The sequence below is a fragment of the Hypanus sabinus genome, chromosome 6, assembly GCF_030144855.1.
Source record: "Hypanus sabinus isolate sHypSab1 chromosome 6, sHypSab1.hap1, whole genome shotgun sequence".
NCBI classification, from domain to species: domain Eukaryota; kingdom Metazoa; phylum Chordata; class Chondrichthyes; order Myliobatiformes; family Dasyatidae; genus Hypanus; species Hypanus sabinus.
In genome coordinates, this window is record NC_082711.1 from 132,413,937 (window position 1) to 132,438,664 (window position 24,728).

Sequence of the window (24,728 nt, forward strand, 5' to 3'; positions counted from 1 at the left end):
ACGTTCAGAGCGCCAGGTCTCGGTCTGGGCACGCTCAGAGCGCCAGGTCTCGGTCTGGGCACCTCAGAGCGCCAGGTCTCGGTCTGAGCACGTTCAGAGCGCCAGGTCTCGGTCTGGGCACCTCAGAGCGCCAGGTCTCGGTCTGGGCACGTTCAGAGTGCCAGGTCTCGGTCTGGGCACCTCAGAGCGCCAGGTCTCGGTCTGGGCACGTTCAGAGCACCAGGTCTCGGTCTGGGCACCTCAGAGCGCCAGGTCTCGGTCTGGGCACGTTCAGAGCACCAGGTCTCGGTCTGGGCACCTCAGAGCGCCAGGTCTCGGTCTGGGCATGTTCAGAGTGCCAGGTCTCGGTCTGAGCACGTTCAGAGCGCCAGGTCTCGGTCTGGGCACCTCAGAGCGCCAGGTCTCGGTCTGGGCACGTTCAGAGCGCCAGGTCTCGGTCTGAGCACGTTCAGAGCGCCAGGTCTCGGTCTGGGCACCTCAGAGCGCCAGGTCTCGGTCTGGGCACGTTCAGAGCACCAGGTCTCGGTCTGGGCACCTCAGAGCGCCAGGTCTCGGTCTGGGCATGTTCAGAGCGCCAGGTCTCGGTCTGGGCACGTTCAGAGCGCCAGGTCTCGGTCTGGGCACGTTCAGAGCGCCAGGTCTCGGTCTGGGCACGTTCAGAGCGCCAGGTCTCGGTCTGGGCACGTTCAGAGCGCCAGGTCTCGGTCTGGGCACGTTCAGAGCGCCAGGTCTCGGTCTGGGCACGCTCAGAGCGCCAGGTCTCGGTTTGGGCACGTTCAGAGCGCCAGGTCTCGGTCTGGGCACGTTCAGAGCGCCAGGTCTCGGTTTGGGCACGTTCAGAGCGCCAGTCTGAGCACGTTCAGAGTGCCAGGTCTCGGTCTGGGCACCTCAGAGCGCCAGGTCTCGGTCTGGGCACGTTCAGAGCGCCAGGTCTCGGTCTGGGCACGTTCAGAGCGCCAGTCTGAGCAAGTTCAGAGCGCCAGGTCTCGGTCTGGGCATGTGCAGAGTGCCAGGTCTCGGTCTGGGCACGTTCAAAGTGCCAGGTCTCGGTCTGGGCATGCTCAGAGCACCAGGTCTCGGTTTGGGCACGTTCAGAGTGCCAGGTCTCGGTCTGGGCACGTTCAGAGCGCCAGTCTGAGCAAGTTCAGAGCGCCAGGTCTCGGTCTGGGCACGTGCAGAGTGCCAGGTCTCGGTCTGGGCACGTTCAGAGCGCCAGTCTGAGCAAGTTCAGAGAGCCGGGTCTCGGTCTGGGCACGTTCAGAGCGCCAGTCTGAGCACGCTCAGAGCGCCAGGTCTCGGTCTGGGCACGCTCAGAGCGCCAGGTCGCATTTTGGGCACGTTCAGAGTGCCAGGTCTCGGTCTGGGCACGCTCAGAGCGCCAGGTCGCATTTTGGGCACGTTCAGAGTGCCAGGTCTCGGTCTGGGCATGTTCAGAGAGCCGGGTCTCGGTCTGGGCACGCTCAGAGCGCCAGGTCGCAGTTTGGGCACGTTCAGAGTGCCAGGTCTCGGTCTGGGCACGTTCAGAGTGCCAGGTCTCAGTCTGGGCACGCTCAGAGCGCCAGGTCGCAGTTTGGGCACGTTCAGAGTGCCAGGTCTCAGTCTGGGCACGTTCAGAGGGAGTTGGGGATGAGAGTGATCTCTGCTTTGGCTTGAATAAAGCAAATCCATAACGTCACAGAAAGTTTTCATGAAGTGTTGGCGTCAAAATGTACCAGCCAGCATCAGCAAAGATTCCACCCACCCTGGGCACTTCCTCTTCTTCTCCCATCAAGTGGCAGGTACAAAAGCCTGAAAGCATGTTCCACTAGACTCGAAGACAGCTTCTATCCCACTGTTGAGCAGTCCTCCAGTATGATAAAATGGACTCTTGTCCTCAAATTGACTTCATGATGACCTTGCACAGTGTTTGCCTACACTGAACTCCACTTCCTCTGTATCTGTAGCACTCTCGTCTGCATTCTGTTATTTACTGAGATAGCGTACAGAACAGGCCCTTCCGGCCTTTGAGCTGTTCCGCCCAGCCACCCCTGATTTAGTCCTAGCCTAATCGCGGGACAAGTTACAATGACAATTAACCTACCAACCGCTGAATGCTGCCGGGACTGTGGGAGGAAACCGGTGTCCCACGCATTCCACAGGTCCAGGGTCCTCATCGACGATGTCGGAATTAAACTCCAAACTCTGACACCCTGAGCAGTAATGACGTTGCATTGATCACTGTTCTACTGAGCGGTTTCAGTATCCTTGTACCATCTCAGTGCTTTGCTGTGATGAATTGATCTGTAAGAGCAGCCTGCAAGGCACGTTTGACAATAATATATCAATTTACCAGCTTGCCGATTCCTCAGTCCCTGACAAACAAGTGGACCTTGGTGGAAGGTGACCACCCACTCTGGAGATGGAGGTGTTGGGATTTTGGTGGGAGGAGCATCAGGTAGTAATTTGTTGATGGAGAAGTGTTTGATTACTGTGTGACCTTCATGTGCGCTTTCTTTTGCTTACTCCCCAGAACTTCTGGATGTTTCTCGTCTCGAGAGGTTTGGTGGGGTTCGGCGAAGCCAGTTACTCCACGATTGCTCCCACCATCATCGCTGACCTCTTCACCAAGGACACCAGGACCTGCATGCTCTCCTTCTTCTACTTCGCCATCCCGCTGGGAAGGTATCTGCCCACTCTTTGCCCTTCCTCGTCAACATAATTGCTTCCCAGCAGAGACGCGCCCCATCTGTACAGCCTGTGTTGGGATGGTGCTCTTGGAGAAGGTGGTTGTGACCCCTCTCCGTTAGCAGTTGCTGCTCCCCTATGGCTCGATCAGAAGCCGAGTGACTCATTAAACCTAGCGAGGCAGTTAGGAGTCAGTGGCCATGGTGTGGGAGAGATGTCACCAAGCCCCTGCGTCCATTGGTGAGTCAGTTATGTTTATCATAATCCAGGAGCTCGAACATAGCTTTCATCTGTACTGAAGTTGCCCCATTGTCACCTCTTGGAGCCCCTAAAGTGTGAAATCTCCCCTCTGCACCCTCAGCGATCCCATTCATTAGTTCCGGTTGACTGTACCTAACACAGTTATAACTGCCTGGAGTCTGGTGATGTCACTGAGCTGCGGGTTACCTCTCCGAGTGGCTGAGTGGGTGACCAGTCCTCCGGGACAGGAGATCTAACTCACCAGGTCAGGGGAGACACTCCCGAGTCATTCCAGGAGGCCTGGGCTTGTGGTGTGGGGACATGGGCGCTGTAACTTGTAATAATCCTACCCTCCATCTCTTCCAGTGGGCTTGGATATATCCTGGGCTCCAGCATGACACAGGCGTCTGGAGACTGGCACTGGGCACTTCGGGTAAGAGTCACCCCCTGTCATGCTCCCCGTGTTTCTGACCGGGAAATATTCTCACTCGCAATCTGTGTACTCGAGGTGACCTACATCTGTGGAATGGGGACGTATCCTTATGGAAATGTGGCTTCACTTTTCTCTCTGATCTCCCTGTAATGACAGGGAAGCTGCTTCTAAAAAGAGGCTTTCTCTGCTGGGATCCGTTCAGTGCCGGCCAGTGGGAAACTGGGCGTGGTTCCGAGATGTAAAAGGAATGCTTGCAGAGCCGTGCTGGAAGAGCAGTGAGAGGGGGAAGTGGACTTCCTTAGCTGGGGACTCGTATGGGAGTGTCTGACCCTGGAACGGCAAGAGGCAAGCCAGTGCTGAATCTATACACAGAACAAACACCTCTCGTCCTTGGCAGCTGCTTCGGTTCAGGATAACATCTGATTTGGGCATGTACAGATACATGTGTACAAAGCGCGCGCACGCACGCACACACGCGCACACACACACACACACGTAAATCTTGTATCCTCACGCACACGTACATGTATACAAAGCTATATACACACACACACACACACACACACACACACACACACACACACACACGTAAATCTTGTATCCTCACGCACACGTACATGTATACAAAGCTATATACACCTCCACACACACACACACACACACACATACACGTCCATGTATACAAAGCTATATACACATACGCAGGCACGCGCGCGGAAAAATCTGTATCCTCAAGGACACATAACTGTCTACAGAGCACTCACATATAGACACACACTCTCTTACACTCTCACACTTTAATTCCCTCACTCTCCCTCACACTCCCTCACTCTCTCATTCTCTCACACTCTCTCTCACTCTCTCACATGAACTCACACGCTCTCACACACTCCGTCACTCTCACTCTCTCACACGGGAACACGTGTCCCGATGCACACATGACACGTGCATACATGGCATAAGCATAATGCTAGAGGTGTCAGGACATTAGCAGTGGTGAGCTGAATGCTGCGGGACGTTGCTGAGTGGGCAGGTCACATTGCCTATACTCAGTTAATGTTAGGTTGCCACTCGGGAACTAATTGCTGGAGCTCCGTCCCCTGTCCTAACTTCAATGAACATAAACTCTGTAGCCAGACACAACTGCAGCTCCACCCCTGCCAGGGGGCTGTTTGCAAGTAGCTGAGGCTGAACTGAACAAATGCGTTGAGTTCTTTAAAACAGCTACGGTTTGAAGAGACGGGAAATCCCGCTTCTGAGTTGGGCCTCAAAGCTCCTACACTGAGCTATCCCTCGTATACTGCACACGGGATCATTTGTAACCATTGCCCTCTGAGTGAAGCATATCCGGGAAAGAGGGGAGAAGATCCTTGGAGGTGGCGGGGGCAATGAAGGAGCTCAAATTGGAAATAAGTTGCCCAGGATATTTAGAGTGGGATTTTACCTAGCATTCAGTGAGCAAGTGTACAAGCTGTCTCTGCTTCACTGAGGGTCAGCTCAGTGGTGCAGCGGGTAGAGCTGCTGCCTCTCAACATGGGAGATGCAGGTTCAATCCTGAGCTCGGACACAGTCTGTGTGGAGTTTGTACTTTCTCCATGTCCCTAATGCCATAAGACATAGGAGCAGAATTAGACCATCGAGTCTGCACCGCCATTCAATCATAGCTGATCCTTTCTTTCTCTCCTCCTCAACCCTAGTTCCCGGCCTTCTCCCTGTAATCTTTGATGCCATGTCCAATCAAGAATCTATCAATCTCTGCCTTAAATACACCCAACGACCTGGCTTCCACAGCTACATGTGGCAACAAATTCCACAAATTTGCCACCCTTTGGCTAAAGAAATTTTTCTGCATCTCTGTTTTGAAAGGGAGCCCCTCTATCCTGAGGCTGGGCCCTCTTGTCCTAGACTCCCCCACCATGGGAAACATCCTTTCCACATCTACTCTGTCTAGGCCTTTCAACAATACATGTTGTTGAACGCTATTTGGCTGTCGTAAATTCTCCCCCGTAGTTGGGGTTGGTGTAGAATTACAAAGACAGGTCAATAAGTGCTTGCTGGTCAGCACAGACTCAATGGGTTGACGGGCGTTTTTCCAGACTGGATGAGCCCATGATCTCCATGGAGGGGATTTGAGTGTTGGTTGGGGTTTAAACCTTGAGGAATCAGGGGAGAGACAGTGAGTATGGGGGTGGTAGTTGTTTGGTACAGTGCTAAGGGGCCTTACAAAGGATCAAAGGTAGTTTTATAAATTGGTAATTCATTATTGTCACATAAGTAAAGTAAATTTATTATCGAAGTACATATATGTCACCATATACAAGGCTGAGATCTGTTTTCCTGTGGACATTCTTGGTAAATCCAAGAACTATGATAGATTCAATGGTAGCAGGGCAGGCAGACAACCAATGTGCAAATAAATAGTAATAATAATCAATAAACACTGAGAACATAAGATGTAGTGTCTTTAAAAATGAAAAAATTCATTTTGTATTTCAGCCAAACAGGTAATTTCAAACCATAGTTGCATTGACGTAGCACAAAGGAAAATAAATATCAGAACACATGAGATAGAAAGGAAGTGCCGAGCAGGGAGATAGATAAGGCGCAAAGGCGATGGCGAGGTAGATCATGAAGTCAGGCCTTCATCTTTCTTGTACAAGAGGTTCTTTGCTGTATAAGGATCTTACAGCAATGGGATAGAAGCTGTTCTTGAGCCTGGTGGTATGTGTTTTCAAGCTTTTGTATTTTACATGATGGAAGAGTAGAGAAGTGAGAAAGATCAGGGTGGGTGGGGACTCTGATTATGTCAATGCAGCGGGAAGGGCAGACAGAGTGAAAGGAAGGGAGGCTAGTTTCTGTGATGGACTGGGCTTTATTTATTTGGAAGCACGGCATAGTAACAGCCCTTTCAGCCCAATGATTCTACGCTGCCCAATTACACGCACATGACTAATCAACCTACTGACCTGCACGCCTTAGGGATGTGGGAGGAAACTCGGGCGGTCATGGGGAGAATGTGTGACTTCCTTACAGACGGCGGTGGGATTGAACCCGGGTCACTGGCTTTCTCAGAGTATTGTGCTAACTGCTATGCTAAGCCACAATTCCTTGTAATTTCAGGCCGAGCATTTGCCACACCAAACCTTTGCACATCCAGAGAGGGTGCTTTCTGTGGTGCATCTGCAAAAATTAGTGAGGGTCAATGGGGACATGCTGAGTCATGTTCCAAGCCACCTCGTTGATACGTCCCAGGAGTGCCCATCGCTGGCTGCTTGCTCTGCGATGCTCCAAGGGCCGTGTTTGGACAGCAGCTGACGCCAACCCGAATGCTACATCAGCTGCAATGTTCCCCCCAGTTTGTAATGACCATTGCACAAAAATTGTGTGCTAGGCAATCTTTTGCCCAGTGACAGTAACATGTACACACTGAATCTTATATATAGAGGTATTGATTTTAACAGCTAGCAACACACTGTCAATAAGAACTTTGATCCGCTCTGGGTTTGATTGCTTTCGCTCTTGTTCATCTGCACTCTCAGAAATCATACGCGGCAGCAGGCCTGTAGCGGGAAATGAAGGGTTTTCTCGCCAGAGCTTTTGTAATTTGCTTGCTAAATGATGCTTTAAAAAGTCAAGTTTTGAACTATCACCCCACTTCTTCCCACTTGCAAATTCTCCAGCGACTTTTGCATCGTACCAATACACTCAGGTAACACCAGTTTCTGTATTGTACATAAATATTTCTTGTACTGCACCTTCCTGACCTCACCAGCTTCCAGTGCAGCAGTTTCTACTCTTTCATTAAGCCATTCTGTTTTAAATGAACTAGCAGTTCTTTCACACTTCACGTCCTTTGCTTCTTTGGAATTTGACAGAGTGAATCAATCATTCCTTCAATAAAAACAATATAAATAAGCCAGTTCTAAAATTATTGCAAACTCCATGTTGTCAACACCATCCACATCAGAAACTGGAGAAGGAAATGTGACTGTGTACGATTGTGAAGTATACTTAACATGCCAATGAGGTGACAACCTTCTGTGCGCAGTTTAAATTCCTTTGCGTGCTAGTATTAAGAGATGAGTGTGTACGCATACCTTAGAGGGAACATTGATCAGTCGCACTGAACTGAGACACACGAACAACCTGGAAGTGGTTCTCACAGCCTTCCACCTTGGGAAAAGTCCGTAACCATGAAAAGGACCACATTGTGCGATCAAGTTTCCCGTACCATTTTGGTGTGACAAGCTGGTGTTTGCTCCTCTCCTCCCACTGCCCTATCGTGCATGCTGGGGAAGGGGAGTGTTGGAGGACGGGAGGAGGTTTTGCCAGAGAGTAGGATGGAGCTCACACACACTGATGGCCAGCTCTGTTGAAGCTGCGTGGAGGATTATCAGGGAAATTGACTATAAGGCCCTGTTCCAAGCCGTAGATAACTTGCCGTCAGGCTAACATATAAGGGAATGTTATAACTTGGCTTGTAGTGCTATTACTGCTGTGCTGCAGATCTAAACGTTTTACTTCTGCTGACCACAGCCTTCCTTTGCCTTACATAAAGATCAGAGCCCCATGTGAATGCACTGGACAAGATGTGAACCTTTTGTTACTGTGTGTTTACAGGAGGCAGGAACAGGGGCATCCAGATAACAGTCCCAGTTTGTAGTGATATCAAAGCCCCCCGGCATCTTGAACGTGCAAAGGCAGCTAACTTCTCCAGTGAGAATCTTCCTTCTCCTTGCACAATGGCACAAGCAACGGCAGTCTCCTTCCTCACTGACCAGCTTCAGTTCTCACTTCACTGCTTATTGCCCTTCATCTAGGCTTTTGTTTCAATGCTGACTGAGGGAGCGCTGCACTGTCATGGGTGAGGGTTGTAACGTGGGACTGAGGGAGCTGCACTGTCATGGGTGAGGGTTGTAACGTGGGACTGAGGGAGTGCTGCACTGTCATGGGTGAGGGTTGTAATATGGGACTGAGGGAGCTGCACTGTCACGGATGAGGGTTGTAACGCGGGACTGAGGGAGCTGCACTGTCTGGGATGAGGGTTGTAACGTGGGACTGAGGGAGCGCTGCACTGTCATGGGTGAGGGTTGTAACGTGGGACTGAGGGAGCTGCACTGTCATGGGTGAGGGTTGTAACGTGGGACTGAGGGAGTGCTGCACTGTCATGGGTGAGGGTTGTAATATGGGACTGAGGGAGCTGCACTGTCACGGGTGAGGGTTGTAACGTGGGACTGAGGGAGCTGCACTGTCACGGATCTGGGTTGTAACGCGGGACTGAGGGAGCTGCACTGTCACGGATGAGGGTTGTAACGTGGGACTGAGGGGGCTGCACTGTCACGGATGAGGGTTGTAACGCGGGACTGAGGGAGCTGCACTGTCACGGATGAGGGTTGTAATGTGAGACTGAGGGAGCTGCACTGTCACAGATGAGGGTTGTAATGTGAGACTGAGGGAGCTGCACTGTCACGGATGAGGGTTGTAACGTGGGACTGAGGGAGCTGCACTGTCACGGATCTGGGTTGTAACGTGGGACTGAGGGAGCTGCACTGTCACGGATGAGGGTTGTAACGCGGGACTGAGGGAGCTGCACTGTCACGGATGAGGGTTGTAATGTGAGACTGAGGGAGCTGCACTGTCACGGATGAGGGTTGTAATGTGAGACTGAGGGAGCTGCACTGTCACGGATGAGGGTTGTAATGTGAGACTGAGGGAGCTGCACTGTCACGGATGAGGGTTGTAATGTGAGACTGAGGGAGCTGCACTGTCATGGATCTGGGTTGTAACGCGGGACTGAGGGAGCTGCACTGTCACGGATGAGGGTTGTAACGCGGGACTGAGGGAGCTGCACTGTCACGGATGAGGGTTGTAACGCGGGACTGAGGGAGCTGCACTGTCACGGATGAGGGTTGTAACGTGGGACTGAGGGAGCTGCACTGTCACGGATGAGGGTTGTAACGTGGGACTGAGGGAGCTGCACTGTCACGGATGAGGGTTGTAACGTGGGACTGAGGGAGCTGCACTGTCACGGATGAGGGTTGTAACGTGGGACTGAGGGGGCTGCACTGTCACGGATGAGGGTTGTAACGCGGGACTGAGGGAGCTGCACTGTCACGGGTGAGGGTTATAACGTGGGACTGAGGGAGCTGCACTGTCACGGGTGAGGGTTATAACGTGGGACTGAGGGAGCTGCACTGTCACGGATGAGGGTTGTAACGTGGGACTGAGGGAGCTGCACTGTCACGGATGTGGGTTGTAATGTGGGACTGAGGGAGCTGCACTGTCACGGGTGAGGGTTGTAACGTGGGACTGAGGGAGCGCTGCACTGTCATGGGTGAGGGTTGTAACGTGGGACTGAGGGAGCTGCACTGTCACGGATGTGGGTTGTAATGTGGGACTGAGGGAGCTGCACTGTCACGGATGAGGGTTGTAACGTGGGACTGAGGGAGCTGCACTGTCACGGATGAGGGTTGTAACGTGGGACTGAGGGAGCTGCACTGTCACGGATGTGGGTTGTAATGTGGGACTGAGGGAGCTGCACTGTCACGGGTGAGGGTTGTAACGTGGGACTGAGGGAGCTGCACTGTCACGGATGAGGGTTGTAATGTGAGACTGAGGGAGCTGCACTGTCACGGGTGAGGGTTGTAACGTGGGACTGAGGGAGCTGCACTGTCACGGGTGTGGGTTGTAACGCGGGACTGAGGGAGCTGCACTGTCACGGACGAGGGTTTTAAGCTGGCACAAAGGCCCGGGTGGATTCTCCTGTTTCCTTGTGTTTTATGGTTACAAACCCTCTCACAATCCCACCAACGATACAATTTCTATTATATTTGCTGAGATAATGTTTGAAAACTGTTTTTATAGCACCAAAATATCTATATTTGCCAGTAAATCTTTAACTATTTTAATGGTTCAGTGAAAGCCAAGTTTAATTAAAACCCACGGAGTGTGGAATGAAAGCCGCAGCCCACTACGGTTCAGTCTGCAGAGCAGTCTGCTTTTCCCATCTCCGGTAAATGCTGGCTGATACAGGGACTCAGAGTCATTCTCTGGCAGGGGTGCATCAAGGCAAATGCCTTCCAGGTTTCCTGGTGTTCCAGACTCTGTGCCCTGTTCCGTCTGTTCTTTTACTTCCAGCTTCAATTGCAATTTGTCTTCTCTTTGCTCCAAACAGGTGACTCCAGCCATGGGGTTTGCAGCTGGGAGCCTCATCATCCTACTGGTGCCCGAGCCAAAGAGAGGGGCAGCCGACCAGCATCAGGTCCAGCTCAGGGCCAGCACGTCCTGGAGCAAGGACATGAAGGCCGTCATTAAGATGTAAGTGACTGCGTTGGGCACCATGTTGCCATGGGATCTGGGTTGACCTTAATGCAACTTCAGAGAATTGAACACGGAACACGGGACATGGCACGTGGAACACAGGACATGGGACAGTACAGCATGGGAACAAGTCCTTCAGCCTACAATGTGTGTGATGAACATAATGCCAAATTTCTGCCACCACATGATCCATATCTGTCCATTCCCTGTGACTATCTGAAAGCCTTTTAAATACCGCTGTCCTATCGGCTTTCACCACAATCTCGAGCAGTCATTCCAGACACACAACACTCTTTTAAAAAAAACTTGTGCTTTACACCCACTATAAATCTCCCCCATTAAGTTTAAATACCCGTCGTCTTGTATTTGCAAGTTCCACCTTGGGAAAAAGATTCTGACTACCAACCCTGTCTGTGCCTCTCGTAACCTTGGAAACCTCCATCAGGTCTCCCTTCGCCTCCGGTGGTGCAGAGGAAACAGCCAAGCTTGTTCAACCTCTCCTTGTCTCATGCTCCCGCTAATCTCAGCAGCAGCAACCTCTCTAAAGCCTCCACAATTTTCCCGTAATGGGGCAGCCAGAACTGCATCTGAATCCTGAAGGATGGAAGGAAGGGTGGGGGCTCAACTGGGACACCATAGTGAAGCTACTGGACAGTGAGGGAAGCTCCCATTTACACCAGGGCCTCTGCACTGCTCTGAGGAAGCTGAGGGAGAGAGAACAAGATTTGGCGTAAATACAAGATTTTCAGTCCCGATGAAGGTTCTCAGCCCAAAACGTCAACTGTTTATTACCTCATTTACCCATGAGAAATGACTCCCCTTCTCCAACCACAGCAGTCCACATGCGAGGGAGGTCGAGGTGTAGGTGCAGAGGTGATGGAGAAGCAGTCTCACACATAGTGGTTGAAGCTCGTTACTTTAAAACTGTCCAAGTAACTATCTGAATCACCTAGATGTAGAAGGCTAGGAATCAGTGCTGGTGGATGAGATTGATACCAAAGGGTGTCAGCTGGTTAGCATGGAGGAGTTAGGCCAAATGGCCTCCTTCCAGGCTATGATTCTGTTTCTGAGGGCATGCTGCCCAACTAGGGGCAGAGCCTTTTAACAAGACGTTAATCTTGGGTTGGATCCATCTCCACACAGTTCTGTGAAGAATTTGGCATTACTCTAATAATCTGTGATCAATTGTTCAGAAATTCTGATGGCTCAGCATCTTGCCCTTCTGGTGACGTTTCCTTTTACGCTCACAGGAGCCTTGTTCCCACACTCACTTTAGAGTCACCTGTCGCACAATGTCGTGTCAAACTAATTAAACTAGTAATTGAAAGCTGAACTAATCCCTTCTGCCTGGACAGTGTCCATATCCAAAGCAACACACAGGAATTCAGCAGGTCAGGCAGCATCTATGGAAATGAATAAACAGTCGATGTTTCGGGATGAGACCCTTCTCGACTGAGAGGGAAGTGGGAAGACACTGGAATAAAAAGGGGGGGAGGGGAAGGAGGCTAGCTGGTGAAGAGTTGGAGAGGGGAAGCACTGAGAAAGGGTTTCACTTAACTCTCCTCAAAAAGAATATTTAAACTTCTTCAGGGTAAGCATCCCTTGAAGAGTCTTTGCAGTAAATCATAACCAGGAGAGATTCTGTAGATGCTGGGACACCACAAAATGCTGAAGGAACTCAGCAAGTCAGACAGCATCTGTATCCCTATCCCTCCGTTCTCTGCATATTCGTGTGCCTGTCTGAGTGCCTCATAAACACCTCTATCATGTTTACCTGACTTCCACTAGTTTAAGGATCTCACGTGGTCTGTACATACCGTCTGTGTGGTGAAACAGGCACAACAGCACCTCTTCCATCTCAGACAGTTGAAGAGGTTTGGTATGGGCCCCCAAATCTTTCTACAGAGGCACAATTGAGAGCAACCTGACTGGCTGCATCACTGCCTGGTATGGAAACTGTACTTCCCTCAATCGCAGGACTCTGCAGAGAGTGGTGCAGACAGCCTAGCACATCTATAGTTGTGAACTTCACTATTCAGGATATTTACAAAGACAGGTGTGTAAAAAGGTCCTGAAGGATCACTGGGGACCCGAGTCACCCCAACCACAAACTGTTCCAGCTGCTACCATCTGGGAAATGGTACCGCAGCATAAAAGCCAGGACCGACAGGCTCCGGGACAGCTTCTTCCACCAGGCCATCAGACTGATTAATTCATGCTGATACAACTGTATTTTATGTTATATTGACTGGCTATCAAAACTAGTTATGCTTTTAAACCTCTATCAGATCTCCTCTCAGCCTCTGCTGTTGCAGAGAAAACTACCCAGGTGTCCAGCCTTCAAATCCAAGCAGCTAGTAAACCTCTTCTGTACAAGGAGATGAGAAATGCATTAAGATATTCATTGGAATAGTACCCAATGAGCCAAGAAATTTGCTAGTCCATCACCGTCAAGGTGCTGGGTTATTGGATGTTGCTGGACTTTGAGGGTTGGAGAAGCTCTCCTGCCTGTCCGGTTCAATATTTACTCCACAAGCAACATCATTAACACAGACTCCCTGGCTGACAGCACATCACCATCCGTGGGAGCTTGCTGTACACAATATCTGCAGGTGGTGTACGAGGATGATGTGCTGTGTTGATTGTCCAGCTTTGTCTGACGGACAGAACGTGTTGTAAACAGAGAATTCCGGCGCAGTTCATTGCCCGTCCGCCTCTAACACCCTGTTGTCTCTCCCTCCCACAGACCAAGCTTCGTGTTCTCCACACTGGCCTCGGCCTCCGTGTCCTTTGCCACGGGGGTGCTGGGGATGTGGATCCCGCTGTACCTGTTCCGCGCAGAGGTGGTGCAGAAGAACATTAAGCCCTGTACCGTGGAGCCCTGCAGTGGCAGAGACAGGTGAGGTTGCTGTGGAGACAGGCTGGGCCGGTAATGCTGAGGTTCCCTAATGCCAGTCAGCAGCTGATGAGCAGCCTCGAGGGGACACAGTTCCAGACCCGTTTGTCTTTACCCCTAGCCTCCACCAACTGAAATGCTGGCAAGACGTGGGCTTGTCACTTACTTCCTGCCTCACCATCACGTGGACTCACAGTGAACGGGCACCTCTATTAGATTTCATCTTCTCCAGCCCTTTCTCTGTCCCAGCTTTTCACATCCACCATGCAGACAGATCATTTCATTGCAACAGTGTACTGAGAGGGAAAACAGTAATATAATACAGAACAAGGTACAGCAGCAAGTACAGGTACAGCAAGGGTGCAGTGCAGGTCGACAAGAAGGCACAGATTGTGAAGCTGAGAGCTGATCTTATTATACAAGATGGAACTAGGATCTTTGTAGATCTGCTGCCAGTTGAGGTTTATGATGAACCATTACTAACATGTTGTGGCCACTCTTTCTGTTCCAGTCTGATATTTGGCGCAATTACCTGTGTCACTGGGTTCCTGGGACTGATTGTGGGAGTGGCAGCAACGCGGTGGTATCGTACAAAGAGCTCCCGAGCCGATCCCCTGGTCTGTGCATTTGGAATGCTCAGCTCGTCCATATTCATCAGCCTGATCTTTGTGTTTGCCCGCTTCAACATTGTGGGAGCCTATGTGAGTATAACCTACTCTTCCTCAGCCTCAGTGTGACATGTTGTTTTTTCAAAAGAGCCCGTGAATGTTCTTGACCCATGTGTTGTTAAAAGAAACGCTGGGTGCACAGGAGGTTTGTGCGGTTGACCAGGTGGAACAAGGAGGGTCCCGCACTTCAAAGCAGCTGTGACGTCAGTGACTGACCAGCTCACCAGCACTGTCCATGAGTGAAAACAGAACTTGCATTGGCATACATAGCACCATTCACAAAGAATGGAGGGATGGAATGGCACGGCACAGGAGCAGAGATTATGGCCTGTGATATTTGTACAACCAAAATGGAAAATTACACTAAACCTGTCTGCCTTTGATCCCTGTATGTTCATGTTAGATGCCACAACTGTGTCTGTTTCCACCACTACACCTCGTAGCACATTATAGGTACCTACTGCTCCCTGTATAAAAACAAAACTTGCCCTATATATCCCCTCTCTCACCTTAAAGCCACATGTTCTAGTGTTTGACATTTCTACTCTGGGGAGAAGACTCTAGCTAACTCTCCTATTTACGCCTCCTGTAATTTTGTAAACTTCTATCAACCTCTGGTGCCCCAGAAAAAAAAAAGAAGTTTGCCCAATCTCTCCCCATAGCTAATGTATTCCATTCCAGGTAACAGCCTGGTGAACTCTTCTGCACCTCTCCAAAGTCCCAACAACTCTTTGTAATTCAGTGACCAATGTTTCAAATGTCGTCCTAACAAAAGTTTTGTCCAGCTGCAACATGACTTGTCAACTTTTACACTCAATGTCCATTTATAATTAATACCCTGCACCTTTTTAATCATCCTATCTGCTTGTGATGTGACTTCCACCCCAAGATCCCTCTGTACAATAATGCCCTGAGGGTCCTGACATTTACAGAATACTTTTCTCTTGCACTCAACCTCCTACAGAGCATCTCTTCACATTTGCCTCAATTAATCTCCCATCTGTCATTTCTCTACCCATATCTATAACTGCTGAACACTTTCACAACCTTCGCTATCCACAACTCTGCCAAATTTACTAATTAGCCCACCTATATTTCTGTTTGAGTCATTTATCCTTAAAAACAATATTATAGTTTATATAAGAAAACCGTAATAATATAATTTCTCTCTTTATATAATATAAAGAGAAGAGAAGAAATAATAATAATAACTGAATAAGCAATAAATATCAAAAACATGAGAAGAAGAGTCCTTGAAAGTGAGTCCATTTCGGTGGGAACAGTTCAGTGATGGGGCAAATGAAGTTATCCCCGCAAACACGAAGAAATCTGCAGATGCTGAAAATTCAAACAACACACACACAAAATGCTGGTGGAACACAGCAGGCCAGGCAACATCTATAAGGAGAGGCACTGCCGATGTTTCGGGCCGAGACCCTTCGTCAGGACTATCCCCTTTGGTTTAAGGGCCCCCTGGTTGTGGGACAATACTGTTCCTGAAGCTGATGGTGCAGGTCAGGCTGCTGTACCTTCTTGCTGATGGCAGCAGCATGAAGAGAGCACGGTGGGGGTTCTCAATGATGGATGTTGCTTTACTGTGACATACTGGTCCAAGGATCCAGGACAAATCCTAACACTGAAATCATACCACTGAGGAATTTAAAGTTGTTGGCCCTCTCCACCTCCGATCCCCCAATTAAGATTACTCATGGACCCCAATTTCCTCCTTCAGGTCAACAATCATTTCCTTGGTCTTGCTGATGGAGTGAGAGGTTGATATTGTGGTGCCACTCAGCCAGATCTTCATTCTCCCTCCTAAATGCTGCTTCATCACCTGCCTTGATTCAGCCAATGTCAGCAGTGCCGTTGGCAAGCCTAAATATGATATTGGAGCTGTGATTAGCCTCATAGTCATAAATGTAAAGCAAGTAGAGCAAGAGCTAAGCTCGCAGCCTTGTGGTGCACCTGTGCTGATGGAGATTGTGGAGATATTGTTGCCAAACTGAACTGACTGGAGTCTGGAAGTGAGGAAATGGAGGATCCACTTGCACAAGGAGGTCTTGGAGCTTATGGATTAGTTTTGAAGGGATGATGTTATTGAATGCCGAGTTGTAGTCAATGAAGAGTATCCTGATCTATGCACCTTCACTACTCAAATGTTCCAGGGTAGAGTGAAGAGCCAATGAAATGGCATCTGCTGTTGACCTGCTGTGACAGTAGGCAAATTGGAGCAGATCCAAGTTGCTTCTCAGGCAGGAGTTGATACGTTTCATCATCAACCTCTGAAAGGACTTCATCACTGTGGAAGTAAATCAAGTATCTATCTAACTAATAAAGATAAAACAGGACTTCAGGTTACTCTGCCTGCATGGTTCATTGAGAAAAATGCTTAATGTTGTGGGATCAGGTTTTGCACTGACCATCAGTCAGGAGAAATGTTAACTACAGGCCTCACTGCTCTCTCAGATAGCTTGTATTGCACTCCTTTAAAGAACATGGCGCTTATTCCTGGTATACTGGCCAATATTTTTCAATGTCATGAAAAGGGCTTGGCATTTACAGTGAGAAGATCTGTTTAAATAAAAGCTGTTTTGCTTGTTTTCCAAACCCTTCTTCCTTTTGTCTCTTTCCTCTTCAAACACCATCTCTATGGAGATAACTAACAACCTCTGATCCTAACAAAAGTGTGACTCAGAATGTCAGCTTGCTCATCGTCTTCAGAGGAACAAGCTGACCGGCTCAGGGATCCCAGCATTTTCTCTTTGTCTAAAAAATTTCAGAACAATCCTTTAATAAACTTTGTAGATAATGTTTGAGATTAAAGGAAGTACCCTGAGATTTATGAGGATGTTTTGATTAAACTGCTGACAAGTATTACAAATGGCTGGTTATTGTGTTCTGAGTAACCTCTGTCAGATCTGAAACAGAGTCACAACCTGCAGAAATACTTTATGATGTTGCTGGATAGTTCCGGAAGATTGCTTCCAACCATGTGACATCTCCATTTCCCGCATTGCTGTTTTTTGAGATTCTGTGATGAAAAGTACTAAATGTATTTGGAGATTTTGCAGTCTGAGAATATTTAGCCCAACCAGTTCTAGGAATCTCTGGGGAAAAGTGTCAGAGGTGTCCATATTGTCTATGTAGCCTGGATTGAATGCAAGGGACCTGGAAGTGAATGTGTTACCTCTCCACTATCCACAGTTTAAGAATAAGGGGCAGGCCATTTAGAACGGAGTTGAGGAAAAACTTTTTCACCCAGAGAGTTGTGGATCTGTGGAATGTTCTGCCTCAGAAGGCAGTGGAGGCCAATTCTCTGGATGCTTTTGAGAAGGAGTTAGATGGAGCTCTTAAAGATAGCAGAGTCAAGGGATACGGGATAAAGAGAGGAACGGGGTACCGATTGTGGATGATCAGGCATGATCACAGTGAGTGGCAGTGCTGGCTCAAAGGGCTGAATGGCCTACTCCTGCACCTATTGGCTATTGTCTATCCATCCCAATGTGGATGAGATATATGACATCATCAGGACACATAACCTGACACAGGTAAAGGAAGTTTTGAAGAGTAAAGGCTCCTCAAATAATTGATTATTAATAACCTCTGAAGAAATACTTCCTAGGCACGGGAATGGTTTCCAATGGCTGAGACCTGACGAAGGGTCTCGGCCTGAAACGTCGACAGTGCTTCTCCTTATAGATGCTGCCTGGCCTGCTGTGTTCCACCAGCATTTTGTGTGTGTTGTTTGAAGCTTCTGTTGCTTCAGTGCTCTCAAGGATAATGATTCTGCTGGAGAAATGTGTCTCTCTAAACAGAAACAGGAGTAAATAATGTATCTTGTGCTGGATTATATAAGAAACTAATGCACATAAATGTATTCCACTTGAAGCTGTTCCAGGTTCACTGTGTAAAGAAATGCCTTAGAAATTCCTCATTTGACCTTATGTTCCAGATTCTTATAAGTTCAATTCCCCCCACACCTTCCCCTCCAAAAAGACCTGCACCAGCTGTATTTTCCCCATTTTTCCCTGATATTTTGGTCCCTTTCCTTATCTTACATTTTGGTAGCCAACTTGTAAATCTTACAGTTGAAGTTCCTGGGCTTTCTCCCTAACTGATCCGTTCTCCCTAACTGGGTATTTGAAGTCCTTCAGATCACCCTGCTGCAGATCAATAACTAAGTTACAGTAAATTGCCATTTTAGAATGGACTGAAAGCACAGCCCGTTGTCTGACCGTCAAAGGGAAACTGCTTCCCAATGATGACAGCAGGAGCGTGTAAAATGCTGGAGGAACTCAGCAGGTCAGGCAGCACCAATGAAGGGAATAAACGGTCAACACTCCAGGCCAAGATCCTTCATCAGGACTGGAAGGGAAGAGGGAAGAAGCCAGACAAGAAGGTGTAGGAGGGGAAGGAGGACAGGCTAGAAGGTGATAAGTGAAGCCAGCTGCCCGGGGGAAGGAGGATGAAGTTAGAAGCTAGGAGATGGTAGCTGGAAAAGGTAATGGGCTGAAGAAGGAGGAATCTGATAGGGGAGGAGAGTGGACCGTGGAAGGGCAGTAGCAGAAACCAATGGGGATTGGAATTAAAATGGTTGACCATTGGGAAATCCTGCTTGTTGCAGATGGAGCATAGGTGCTCAACACGGTGGTCCCCTAATCTGCGTTGGGTTTCACTGATGTAGAGGAGGCTGGATGCAGCGGCTGATCCCAACAGGCCAAGTGTTGCCTCAGCTGAAAGGGCAGTTTGGGGCCCTGAATGGAGGCGAGGGAGGAGGTGAATGGGCAGGTGTAGCACTTCTTGCATTTGCAGAGATAAGGGTCGGGAGGGAGATTAGTGGGGAGGGATGAATGTTCAAGGGAATCTCTGCAGAGAGCAGACAGTGGGGGTGATGGGGGGGGGGGAGGTTAGGATCCCACTGAAGATTGCAGAGGTTGTGGAGGCTCGTGTGATGGTAGATAAGGACAAGAGGAATTCTGTCACTGTTAGGGCAGCGGGAAGATGAGGTGATGGTGAATGTTCAGGAAATGGAGGAGATGCAAGTGAGGGCAGTATTAATGATGGAGAAAGAGAAGTCCCATTCTTTGAAGAAGGACCACACCTCTGATGTTTTTGAAAGGAAAACTTCATTCTGGATACAGATGTGGGGGAGATGAAGGAACTGTAAAGAGGTAATAGTATTTGTACAGGTGACAGTGTGGGAAGAAGTATAGTCAAGTGATAATTAAATTGTGAGGCGGAGTTCTATTCTCCTGGATCTGTCACTCAATGCTCACCACCAAGAGAGCTACACAATCTGGACTTTGTTTGCTCAGGGATGGTGGCTTTTTTTTGCAGTTTATGAACGTGGCTGTTTGGAGAATGAACATGGTTTGCACCTTTTAATAGAATGGCAGAGATTTACAGCACAAGGAAGTTCTTTGGCCTGTTACACTGTGGTTTTTATGAAACTGTCCTTTCTCTTGCCTGATCCAATTCTCTTGTAATTTGTTACTTTTGAATTGTCAATTTTCTGTTTAGAGGTTATTGCAAACTCAGCTTACCTTGTTTTCCAATGTGTCTAGTTTCTCTATAAATTTGCAATTGCTGTATTTTGTATTCCAGCTACAAATAACTAACAATAGGATCTACTGTTTGGAAGTTCATGCCTTAATGTGAGGAATTTGCTGTAAACATTTTATTAAAGCAAGTCTTAGGTGACAAATACTGTCTCTGGATTGGAAGTGAAAATGAACTCCATATGCAGAAACCAACTTTTTATCACCTATCTGCCAACCTTCTTCCTTTTCCTGAGATTAGATTTGGCTGTTAGGTCAGTTGACAGGAGCAAGAGGTCTTCTGTCTGACTGGACCTTCTGCTTGATAATTCCACTCTTCACTTACACTCTCCCAGTCTGAGTAAACTCCCCATTAATTTACAATAGATGTGAAACTCATGAATTGAAAATCAACAGTCCTCATCTCCCAAGGCTTCCAGTAATTACTGATGTTAGATTTTAATCATCTTCACACAATGTGTTATTGGTTTTTCTGCTGAAACCAAATCATGAGTTTTCTCTCTTCACAGCTGTGTATATTTATAGGCGAGGTACTCCTCTTTTTGAACTGGGCCATCACAGCAGACATCCTCATGGTAAGTGTTTGAAGGAGTTTTACAGCTTCTCTTGGGTAAACCCACTTGTCTCGCCTGCAGGAAATGGTGGTCCCCTGAAAGGAAAGCTGCAGTGGAAACTTTTTGCTCTCTGCTCTGTCCACCGGCAGCTCATACCCCGATGGTGTTCATCATCAGGAGGCTTTACTTGGCTTGTTAGATGCTAAGGTTACATCACACAACCCAGAGGATGTGAATTCAAATCCCACCATGATACTTTGGGAATTTGAGTTTGGTTTGTGAAATCTGGAAGGAAGTTGTTGGTTTCATTAAACTGTCCATGGAACTGACAGAATGTTGTAAAAACAAACCAATGTTCCTATAGGGAAGGACCCCTACTGTCCAGCCTGTACCTGTCCTTGGCTGCTTGCTCTCACGTGTAGAGAGCCATCAAGCTGCTGCAAACTGTTCAATAAAAGCCCACACAGTCGTCTCAGAGAGTGCCCGGTAAAACTCCAGTTCTCCTGCATCTAATTGTTTGGAAATGTTGGTGGTTTGGCATCTGAGTCTGAAGTGTGAGCTGTAGTTGAACGTGGGGCCGGAGTCAGGTTGGGTGTGTGGCTGCTGCTGGCACTGGGGCGCCGAACACTGGGAATGTTGGCAGGGCTCCATTTCATTCAACCGTTTTCGGTTCACTTGAAGCCTTATTATATGGCTGTGTGATATGTAAAGAAAAGGGAATAAAAGGGTGTATGGGCATGAATTGTAGCATCCAATAATCTGGAACTTCTGCCAGCTGGCAACAGCAAAGGAGCGGATTACTGGAGATGTACTGTAGAGATGGCCCCCAGGTACGGTTGTCCAGCTTATGGAAAATCACCCTTACAGATTTCACAATTCACTGCTAAAATATCTGGACACAGAATCATATTTGTTATCACAGAAAAAATAAACATAATTATTTATCTAACTTGCACTCCTTGACACACATGTTGACGATGTAAATAGAAGTCATGATGCAACCCTTCTCCTAGAAACACAACTCTCTCTAGCGCATGGATTGCCTGCAACCAGTGTAACTTTATTGCCTGTGATAAGCTGAGGCCTTCACAATTGTGAAGAATGTGTGGTCCTGGGGAATGAGCCAGTGAACAAACCACAGCAGTCCTTACCCTGACCCCACTTCTTAATTCAATTGGCAAATTCAAACATCTGACTGGTGCTGAACCTTATATGGAGGTTCCTTGAAACCCTAAGTGATTTTACTGTTACATCTTCCCTGTATGATTCCTCCTTGCAGTAACTTTGACTCTTCATTCCTAGTACGTTGTCATTCCGACTCGCCGCTCAACAGCTGTGGCTTTGCAGAGCTTCACCTCTCACCTGTTTGGCGATGCGGGGAGCCCCTATCTAATAGGCGTGGTAAGTACAGTGTGTGTCAATGAGTAAGAGCGTGGTGCAGCAGCGGGTAGTGAAGGTGCCTCATAGCTCCACTAACCCAAGTTTGATCCTATCCTCCACTACTGTCTGTGTGAGGTTTCCTGTCACTGCAAGGGTTGTTCTGGCTTCCAAAAGGTGTGCAGCTTAGTAAGTTAATTGGCCGTTGTAAATTGCCCCTCGTTCATAGATGAACAGTGGAATCTGGTGGGTGGCTATGGGAGCATGGGTAAGTAGATTACAGGGAAAATCCATGGGAGAATGGGATTGCTCTGTAAACCAGCATAGACCAGATGGGCTGAAAGGCCACTTTCCATGTTTTAAGACACAATCTCAAATAATACTTGTTTTAGCAAAGAAGTAGAGGAGGCTGCTGAAGGAAGAGACTCCAACACACCCAGAAGGAGCAGGTTTCTGCTCTTAGTCCTAGGGAACCCTCCCTCCATTGTATAGTTAGTTCTTGTGGTCACTCAGTCTAAGGAGGTCAATCTTCCAGCCTCTCCCTTTGCTCCTTGACATCTCCATCATGTTTGAAGTCTTCTCTCTTGTTTCCCTAGATCTCAGATGTCATCAGGCAGAGTAAGCCCAATTTAGACCTGTGGGAGTTCCTCAGCCTGGGTTATGCTCTCATGCTGTGCCCATTCGTCATTGTCCTTGGAGGGACCTTCTTCCTGGCCACAGCCCATTACATTGTACATGACCGGAACAGAGCAGATCAACAGTGAGTACAGATCCTTTTAGCTCGTGGCTGCAGGAGGCTAAGAGTTCTGCTTTTGCTAATGAACCTCAATTCTGTGTGACCTTGACCTTCCATTATAATAATAATAATAATAGAGAAGTGCTGCAGATACTCAGCAGGCCAGGCAGAATCTGGTGTCATTGACCTGAGAGGTGTTGGGTCAGTCTCTCTCCACAGATGCTGACTGACCTGCTGAGTGTTTCTAACAGCATGTTCTATTTTTATTTCAGATTTTAAGCATCAGCAGTTTTGAAAAAGGATCTAGAGCTTTCCCAACATATAGGACAAATAAACTCTTCTCGGGCTTTCAGGAACTCGGGAAGAGTTATAACTGATGTTTTAATGACAAACTGCCATGAAGATGGGAGAGTTTGTCATTAAAACACTTGTTATAATTGATACCTGTACCCAGCTGGAAGCTGGAGGAAGAGTTGATTCATCTGCAGTTTTGTATTTGCCAATAGCTATACTGCTGGTTACCCTGCTCTGATTCATGGAGCCATCCGATGGTTCAAAACTTGCCTCTGTCTCTTGCTATAAAAGGCTGGGATGCATGTTTGAGATAATGAAACGACTTCACCAGAGGGGGCTTCCCAACTGAGGCTGACACGGGCTCAGATAGTTCGTTGGTTGTGGTCGATAGCGTGATCTATCGACACTGTGTTGCACAGTGGCACAGCCAGCAGAGTCACTGCTTCCCTGCTCCAGGGGCCTGGGTTTGATCCTGGTCTCAGGGACTGTCTGTGTGCAGTTTGCATGTCCTCCCGATGGCCGTGTGTGTTTCCTCAGCGTGCTCTGGTTTCTTCCTACATACCAAAGACTTGCAGATTATATTAATTCACCACCGTAAATTGCCACCAGTTTGTAGGTGAGTGGTGGAATCTGAGGGGGTGGAAAAGAATAAAATGGGTTTGAAGTGACTAGTGTAGAAATGACCAGGTGACATTGGCTTTGTGTACCAGACATGTTTGCTAAACCAACACAAAAAAATGTTGGGGGAATTCAGCGGGTCAGACAGTGTCTCGGGAGGGACCTAGACAGCTAATGTTTTATGAAGTCAAAGAGCACTACAGCACAGAAGCATACCCTTCAGCCCATCTAGTCTGTGCTAAATATTATTCTGCTTAGTCCCATCAACCTAAGACTGGACCATAGCCCTCCATACCCCCTCTCATTTATCCAGACTTTTCTTAAGTGTTGAAATAGAACCTGCATCCACCACATCCACTGGCAGTTCATTCCTCACTCTCCCCACCCTCTGAGTGCCGAAGTTCCCCCTCATGTTCCCCTTAAGCTTTTCACCTTCACACTTAACCCTGCAACACCCCTTTCATATCCTCAGATGAACTCTTGAACGAACTTGCCAATTTCTCTCTCATGCCCTCCCCCCCTCCCCCACACTCAGGTCTAGGACATTAAGATATGTTACAGGGAGCCTGTGGATGAATCCTAAGTTCTGAGAAACCCAGCTGGTAACTGATCTAGCTACAAAAACACCCACAAATCCTTCATTTCCTGTAACTGGGCTCGCCACACTATCTGTGATTCCTCCCCGAGTTAAAGAGAAAGGGGAATTAAGACTTGTTAGCCGTTACGAAGAAAGCACAGAAGTGGCTCTACTGCCTTTAAAATTTGTGAAGATTTGGCATGGCATCTAAAACTTTGATAAACCTCTGTAGATGTGTGGTGGAGAGTATATTGCCCAGTTGCATCAGAGCCTGGTATGGAAACACCAATGTTAATGGAAAATCCTACAAAAAGTAATGGATATGGCTTTGTCCATCGAGGGTAAAGCCCTTCGCACCACAGAGCACATCTATGCAGAGCGTTGTTGCAGGAAAGCCACATCCATATCAAGGACCCCCACCATCCAGGTCATGCTCTCTTTTTGCTGCTGCCATCAGCAAAATGTCACAGGAGCCTCAGGAACCACATTATTACCCCTCAACCATGAGGCTCTTGAACCAGAGGGTGCAATGTCACTTGTCCCATCACGGAACTGTTCCCACAATCTTACTTTCAAGGACTCTTCATCTCATGTTCTTGATATTTACTGCTTGTTTGTTTATTTATTTTGTATTTGCAGTTTGGTGTCTTTTGTACATTGGTTGTTTGTCAGTTTTGTTGGGCACAGTCTTCCATTGATTCCATTGTGTTTCTTGGATTTATTGTGTATACTTGCAAGAAAAAGAACCTCAGGGCTGTATATGGCAGATATATACAGCATGTAGTTTGGTAAT

At 48.1% G+C, this 24,728-nt stretch overlaps 1 protein-coding gene across 1 annotated transcript in view; it reads left to right on the forward strand.

Annotated features, from left to right (window-relative positions):
• spns2 (SPNS lysolipid transporter 2, sphingosine-1-phosphate) overlaps positions 1-24,728 on the forward strand; it is a 110,257-nt gene that overhangs the window by 61,190 nt on the left and 24,339 nt on the right. Inside the window, exons 4-11 of the mRNA XM_059972958.1 lie at positions 2,510-2,661; positions 3,271-3,337; positions 10,512-10,654; positions 13,404-13,556; positions 14,065-14,254; positions 20,289-20,354; positions 21,636-21,734; positions 22,307-22,470. Of these exons, the coding sequence (XP_059828941.1) occupies positions 2,510-2,661; positions 3,271-3,337; positions 10,512-10,654; positions 13,404-13,556; positions 14,065-14,254; positions 20,289-20,354; positions 21,636-21,734; positions 22,307-22,470 (1,034 nt within the window). The remainder of the gene's footprint in view (positions 1-2,509; positions 2,662-3,270; positions 3,338-10,511; positions 10,655-13,403; positions 13,557-14,064; positions 14,255-20,288; positions 20,355-21,635; positions 21,735-22,306; positions 22,471-24,728) is intronic.